Source organism: Myotis brandtii, unplaced genomic scaffold (genome assembly GCF_000412655.1).
Source record: "Myotis brandtii unplaced genomic scaffold, ASM41265v1 scaffold48, whole genome shotgun sequence".
NCBI classification, from domain to species: Eukaryota; Metazoa; Chordata; class Mammalia; order Chiroptera; family Vespertilionidae; genus Myotis; species Myotis brandtii.
Genome location: NW_005368341.1, coordinates 574,823 through 582,999, shown reverse-complemented (window position 1 = coordinate 582,999; position 8,177 = coordinate 574,823). Strand labels below are relative to the sequence as shown.

At 35.4% G+C, this 8,177-nt stretch overlaps 1 protein-coding gene across 6 annotated transcripts in view; it reads left to right on the top strand.

Moving 5' to 3' along the window:
• The window catches only part of PHF14 (PHD finger protein 14), a 154,363-nt gene that overhangs the window by 37,771 nt on the left and 108,415 nt on the right, over positions 1 to 8,177 (top strand). For all 6 annotated transcript variants that reach the window (XM_005876034.2, XM_005876033.2, XM_014547632.1 and 3 more), the window contains exons 13-14: positions 2,457 to 2,588; positions 6,899 to 7,067. In XM_005876034.2, the coding sequence (XP_005876096.1) occupies positions 2,457 to 2,588; positions 6,899 to 7,067 (301 nt within the window). The remainder of the gene's footprint in view (positions 1 to 2,456; positions 2,589 to 6,898; positions 7,068 to 8,177) is intronic.

The window sequence follows — 8,177 nt, the reverse complement described above, 5'->3', positions numbered from 1 at the left end:
TTTAGATATTTATGGCTACCATATATATATATATATATATCTCCTGAATAATTGCCTTTGTACAGTGGTGGGTAATGAAGATAAGTTTTAGATTTGAACCTGTCTACCTACATTTTTCTCTCTCTATGCTAAGCTTTAATAATTTTGATAATTTTTTTCCAGATGTATTTTGTTTTTTGTTTTTTTTGGCTCAATATTTTACAGTGTCCACCATTATAGTAATTTTACATAATCAAGACTTCTTTCCATACCTTAATAGGTTACTTGAATTCTGCAGAGTCTACATCCCATTCTCTTCCCACGATGGCAACTGTACCTTTTAGCAAATTAATAAATGAACAATTATTAACTGGGCACCTACTATGTACCAGGCTCTGAGCTAGGAATTTCCACATTGTGTTCTTTTCTCCCTGAAGACAATCTTGTTTTATAAGGGAGGAAAATGAAGTCCTGGCTTGTTAGCAATGAACAGAAGTAAGATTTGAATCCTGTTTGACTATAAGAACTTTCTCTCCCTCCCTCCCTTTGTTCTTCCCTCCCTCCCTCCCTTCCTTCCTTTCATTTTTCCCTTTTTATTGAATTTATTGGGGTGACACCAGTTAAGAAAATTATATATATTTCAGGTGCACAATTCCCCAACACGTCATCTGTACACTATATTTGTGTTCACCACTCCAAATGATCTTTTTTTGTTAATCCTTACCAGAGGATACTTTTCAGAGCGATAGAGGGAAGGGGAGAGAGAAAGAGAGAGAAAGAGAGAGAAACACTGATGTGAGAGAGACACATGGATTGGTTGTCTCCCGCACAGGCCTTGACCGGTGTCCAGGATTGAACCTGCAACCCAGGTATGTGCCCTTGACTGGGAATCGAACCCTCAACTCTTTGGGTCTCGGGCCTGTACTCTTATCCACTGAGCTACACTGGCCAGAGCTCAAAGGATCTTTTTAAAAAAAATATTTTTATTGATTTTGGAAAGGAAGGGAGAGGGAGAGAGAGTTAGAAACATCAATGATGAGAGAGAATCATTGATTGGCTGCCCCCTGCACACTCCCTACTCGAGATGGAGCCTGCAACCCAGGCATGTACCCTGACCAGGAATGTAACTGTGACCTCCTGGTTCACAGGTTGATGCTCAACCACTGAGCCACACTGGCTGGGATTTTTTTTTTATTGTAACATTAAATGAGAAAAGTTTAGAAGATGCTAGATTTATTTGTGTGTATATATACATACACATATGTGAATATTCATGTAAAACTGCATATATGCTTATGTAATACATAACTATGCCTACAACCTCTTCCTTTTTCAGAAGTAGCAGCTATAGCCACAGTAGCAATCTTTATACTTATTTTCCATTCCTGTTTGAAGGCTCCCTTCATAGGTAATAGCAAATAACTTCCTTGAAATGTGGAAAAAGCCCCATTAGTGTCTTAGTGTGCTGTGTGAAGACTAACACATTCTCAATCCAGCTTTTTCCAAACAAAACTTGTTCATTTAGAACTATTCTTCTAAGTTTTATCTCTATAGTTAATTTTTACTTTTGACTATATTTAGGTGATTTTTTTTTTTCACTCTGAACAATTTTGAGACCAAATACCGGTGGTGGTGGTGGTTGTTGTTTTGTGTGTGTATGATCTTTTTTTTTTCTAGGATTATTTAAAAAATTCAAAAATCATTGCTGTTTCTGTACATGGATAGCTCTTTTAGATTCTCAACAGCTCTTCCCTTAGTCTTTACATTCCCAATATAAATAAATATACTCTAGATTTTCAGGACATGGTGCATGTGCTCTCAGTAGTTGCCTTTTTGCACAAGAAAAGTTAGATTCCTTAAAAACAAACAAAAATCCAAAATAACAGTAACACCAATAGTAAAACTCCTCATTCACTGCAGTAAATATATATATAGTATATTTTTAAGATGCAAAGTCTGATTTTGAAAAGAGACTTATGTATATATGTACCTTATTTACATGTTGGAGGCTCTTTCAAAGATTTATAATTAGTAGTAGGAAAGAAACTGAATTTTGTTTGTAATGGTACTTCCTTTGTAGTTTTAGAGAGGTAGAAAATTTAAATTTTTTGTTTAATAATGTATATTTTTAAAGAAAAATTTAGCTAATGTTAAATGGGTTTTAAGTGATAATTAAAATTAAGATAAAGATGTTGAGAATAAGTATCTCCTATAAGCCCTGCTCCAAAAGGTTTGTCTCTAGCACTATTTAAATTTATATTAGATCCATGCTATTTTTCTATATTCTCAAAAGTACTTAGAATTAATAATTAGTTATTGACATTACAAAAAGTTTTATTTTGAAAAAATATTTGACTTCAACAAAAGAAATAAATTAATCAGTACAAAATTTTGAAATTTAAAAAAATTGCTATCAATTAACTGTTCCACTATGATAATTATTATTCTAATACTTTATTTGCTGCCTCTATTCAAAGTTGTGGAATTTGTAAGAAGAACCATGATCAGCATCTTCTTTTGCTGTGTGATACCTGTAAACTCCATTACCATCTTGGATGTCTGGACCCTCCTCTTACAAGGATGCCAAGAAAGACCAAAAACAGTTATTGGTAAGTACAATGGAGAGAATGTAGATGTTAGAATTGGGTTGGCTTCATTTCAGCAGTGTAAGATGACGTGTAATATTGCTTTATAATAAAGTGTGTGGCACATTTTAAAATTGATACTTCCATAAGTATTTTTATTCAACTCTATTGAGGTATAATCGACAAAAATGGAATATATACTTTAAGGTGTACAACTTAATGATTTGATTGTAAAATAATCAACACAACTAAGTTAATTAACATATTCATAACTTGACATTGTTGTTTTCTATTTTTGTGATAAAAATGCTTCTGACATACATGTTTATAATAGTATCATGAATAACACAGTAATAGCTTATTTTTGAGAAATGAATTTTAAGTTAATGGAGGCTGTTTTGGTATTTTAGTGGATTTTTAAAGCATGAATTCTGTCTAGTGTGTTTATAATTCTCTTTTACTTCATTATAAGAATTTCTCAAATGCTTTATTTGTTTTGAAGTTGAATTAATTTATCAAGAATTTGCCTGCGTATTCATGCTTTTATTTCTAATTTACTATTTTATTTCTAAATTAGGGTCACTGAAGGCTTTACATCTGGTATTTGTCACTTGTGCTAGTTATATATAAGTTAAACTATTCTTTGCAAATCTAGAAACATTTGACATGTTTCTTAATTATTTTTTTCCCCTTAACCTGGGCATATTGAATCACTACAGATGTTTGATAAAAGTTTATGATACCTATGTTGAGTTCTATCCTTTTCTTAATTTTAGTCCAAGGGACAGATGTTCAAATTTTAATAGGTTGATTCAAAATAGGAAGAATATGGGACACACAAAACTTTGGAATGGACATGATATTTTTTAATACAAATTACCTTTCTAGTTTTAGAAAAGAATGAACCCCAAATTCTTAAATGGTAGTCTATACAAAAAGTCATGTGTGTTTCTCAAACATATTAAACATTTGTTTTACTCATTGTTGTATCTCATGAAGCTACCTCTATTCATTGTATTAGGAAACTTACATTTTTTTCACCACTATACAGGATTGATTTTCATAATGTTCTTTTGTCAGTTTGTCATGAGACACTCATACTTGTTTGCTCTTCTCGAATATAGTGGAGTGTATTTCTTTTGATATTTATGTGCTTTTGAAACCAGATTTTAAGAAGATACTGCTATATCTTATTGGAATGCCAGCAGTATTAATAAGTATCCTAAGTGAGTTTCTAAAATGAAAGTCATTTTATTAGTCTCCAGGGCCAGGGTGCTTAAGCCATGATCTTGGACATGGAGATGTGTAGTTCTCTCCCTAAGTGGGATTATGCACTTGTCTGCAAGCTCTGGGTTTAGTGGATGAGAGTTTCTGGAATAACTTTAGATGAAAGAGCTGGGTCATTGAAGCAAACAATGTCCCAGAAGCCGGGACCTTGGCTTCCACTCCTCAGGACCGAGCCCCCAGGTTTTACTCTCTTTGCAACCAGCCAGGACATTTAAGAAAGGGACTGTCTGCAGCTCCGAAGGGAGAGAGGGACTCCAGAACCCATAATAGTCCTATCTGAAAAAGACTAAAAAGGGCCAACTGATGGTTCCACCTGAAAGATATCTTGTGACTATAAAAGAACCCCAGGTGACTCGTCATAGCAGGTGAAAGGTTAATTTTTAAATTGACACAAGAGTCACCTACTCGGTCTTAACAGAACATATGAGACCCTTGACGTCCTTGGCTTGTACCAATATAAGGGAAGACAGGCAGCCTAAAAAACAATATTTTAACCCACCTCTCAGCTGCCACCTTTAAGATTGTTTAGTTTCTCAACAATTCCTGGTAATGCCAGGATATCCTGCTTCCTTAATGCGAAGTGATTTAATGATGGCCCTAGTATTAATATCCAGTTTCTTAGTTTAACCCAGAAAAATGACCACTCTGTAACCAAGACTCATTCAACCCTCAGTTAGATTCCATCCCATCCCATATATAGTCTGCTGTCAACCCAATAGTCTGGGAGAAGGTACTACTTGGAAGGGCCACCCAGGTACCCCCTGTATAAATTAAACTGAAAGAAATGGCTGGATACCCCCATAAATGACAGTACCCTCTGAGACCAGAAGCCCATAGGGGACTAAATCCCCTCATTGACAAGTTCCTTCAGCATGGACCCAGTGCCTTCTGGCCTCCAAAGTTTCTAAGAAATCTACTGATAATCTTACTGAGGATTCTGTGTGACGATTCTGAATTTCTCTTTCTGCTTTCAAGAGTCTCTGTGTTTTTTTCTTTGCAAAATTTAATGATAGTGTCTTAGTGTGGGATTCTGAGTTTATCTAGCTTGGTGTTCACTGAGCTTCTTAGATATTTATACTCATGTAGTTCCATCAAATTTGAGTTTTCAGTAATTTCTTCGAACATCCTCTCTGTCCCTTTCTCTCTTCTCCTTCTGGGACTTCCACAATGCAAATGTTGGTCTGCCTGCCGATGTCACACGTCCCTTAGGCTCTGCTCTTTTCTTCAGTCTTTTTCTTTGTGTTGGACATATTTGATAATTCCCACTGATTCTTATGCCTGCTTAACACTGCCTTATTTCCCACAAAAAGTGAATTTTTCATTTCAATTGTTGTACTTTTCAGCTCCAGATTTCTTTTTGCTTTATTTTTTTGGCTTTCTCTTTATTGATATTTCCATTTTGTTCATACATTGTTTTCTAGACTTTCTCCACAACTTCTTCTAGCTTAGTGAGCATCTTTATAACTGTTGTTTTAAAGTCTGTCTTATAGATCTGCCATCAAGTATCCTGACAGTTTCTGTTTACTTAATTTTTGTTCCTTAAATGGACTATACTTTTGCCTTTGTTTGTAAGCTTTGTTTTTTTTGGTTAAAAACTGGATATTTAAATTTAATAATGTGGTAACTCTGGAAATGAAATTCTCCTCTATTTCCAGGGTTTGCTATTTTGTTATTATTATTATTTATTACTAGAGGCCCAGTGCACGAATTCGTGCATGGGTGGGGTCCGGCAGGCCTGCCTGGTGTGGTTGTGGGGTGGGGGGGGGATAAGGGACACAGGAGGTTGGCCAGCCGGCCCTGCCCCCTGGTCGAACTCCTGGTCGAGGGGAAAATTTGCATATTAGCCTTTTATTATATAGGATTATAGTGGGATGTCTTTGCCTGAGGTATAAACTTATGGTCTTATGTCTTTCCTGAGCTTTTCCCTAAGCAACCATGGTCACTTTCTAATTTTTATTTTGCACTTATTTTTGAATGACCTAGTCTTTAATGTATGGTTCCCAAAAGGGGAAGAAGAAAAAAATGAAGGTGGAGGGATAAAAGATGCCAGTCTTTTAAGTTCTGGAAGTCATTTCAGACTGAGTATCTTGCAGTAATAGAGGGAGGTAACCCACCTCTTTGTCCATGCTTCTATGATCAAAAGTAGCAATCAGAGCACAGAACCCAGTATTTGAAGTTAGGGCTTGTTTTGCCCACCTTGGATCCTAACTACTGTGTGCAAGTGTAGGAATATGTGCACAACTGCCTGCCATGTGGCTTGGAATGGGCATTGGGCTAGCTGCTAGTAGGCAAGAGCTGAAGTTGACTGGAATTAACAACAGTTTGCCTGTGCAAGCCTTTCCCTGGAAGTTGCAAGTCTTCAATAGATTCCAGAGTTCCAAAATAGTTACATCAGATAGATTTGGCTAGTGTAATTATCTTCCAGCTAGAGAAACAGATTCCTGTTGCATGTTACTCTGTCATCTTCTCCCCATCCCCATGTTTTTAAAAATGCTTCATCAAATTCTTTTAATGAGTAAGTTTTTATATTTCCTCTTTTTATGTGATTTTCAGGTATCACAGTACATGTCACTTAAGGAAAAGTCATGATTTTCAAAGGGAAACCTTTTTGATTAATGCTGAATTTCTTATGTTAGTTCCTTCACTTAAACATGCAGCATTATTACATATCTATATTATGAAAGGCCTGTGGCCCTAACACTGTAACGACCAAAGACTGGCATGGGTGGGCGGGGCTGCGAGCACGGCCGTGGGTGGGTGGGGCTGCGCGATTTTGCACACTGGGCTTTTAGTGTTCTTATAACATTTATAGGGGTACATGGAATTACCTTAAGTATATACATACTGTTGCCATTCTTATTGGAATGTATATGCCTTTCTGTATGTATAGTCATTATATACCCTGTGACCACATATACCAATGTATATTTTTATATATTCTTCAAAATGTATGTTTTTATATATTCTGAATTTTATATTTGTAGAAACCAATGCTAACACTAGGAGGTAAAAATAAATGTATGAACTTATATTTTTTCTTTATATAGGCAGTGCTCAGAATGTGACCAGGCTGGGAGCAGTGACATGGAAGCAGAGATGGCCATGGAAACTTTACCAGATGGGACCAAACGATCAAGGAGGCAGATTAAGGAACCAGTGAAATTTGTTCCACAGGATATGCCTCCAGAACCCAAGAAGATTCCAATAAGAAACACGGTAATTTATTCCCTATTTATTGTATTCATCACAAAAATTTGAGGCCAAAACTGAAGAGGTGAGAAAGATAAAACATGAACATATACATAGGAGCCAAAGAAATCAACATGTATATTGCTATTGGTCATTTTTAGGACCGTATTGTTTTACATTATGAAATATACCATACATACCTCAGAATTTATAGTTTATATATTCCACCTAAAGCATAATAATAATGAATACCTGTTATTAATATAATGAACTTACCAAGCAACTTCAAAAATAGAGCATTACTAAAGCCTTTGGAGTCCACTGTGAATTCCTGGGTAATCATATTCCCATCCATTTAACCCAGAAGTCACCCCCTTCCTCAAATTTATATTTCTCATCTATTTTTTTAAATTACACTCCAAATGTATGTAGTCATAAATAATAAATGGTTTTTCTGGTTTTGAATTTTGTACGAATGGAGTCACACTTTTTTCTCCTGTTATTGATACTTTGACCAACAATATATTGATTTGATTCATACATGCTGGTCATTTATTTTCACTAAGGTGTGATTTTCTTTTTTGAAAGAATAGATCATTATTTATTTTATCTTTTGTTCTATAGACTGCCAGTTTTGCTGTTTGCATCTTTCTTTTATAAACAGAAAAAAGTATTTAAGTATTTTTGTAAATGTCTCCCGCAGCATGGTAACAAGGAGTTAGAGTAAATACTAAGATGTGGCTTTGTTTAACTACAGGATATTTGCCCCTTCAGTTTTGTAAGATAATTCCACTGTTTCCCAAACCAGTTTATACTCATACCAGTCATATATAATGTTACTATTGATCTCAAACTTGTTTTGTCCACTGTTTTAATGCTCTTTAATGTTATACATATAAAATGGTATATCATCGCTCTATATTACATTTCCCTCAATGCTAATGACATTGAACATCTATTTATATATAATCTACACTAATAAAAGAGAAACATGGTAATTAGTGTACGACCGCTACCCTTCCCATTGGCTAATCAGCATATCCTTATGCAAATTAACTGTCAGCCAAGATGGCGGCCGGCAGCCATGCGCTGAAGCGAACAGGGAGGCTTGCTTGCTCCAGTGACGGCGGACTCCAA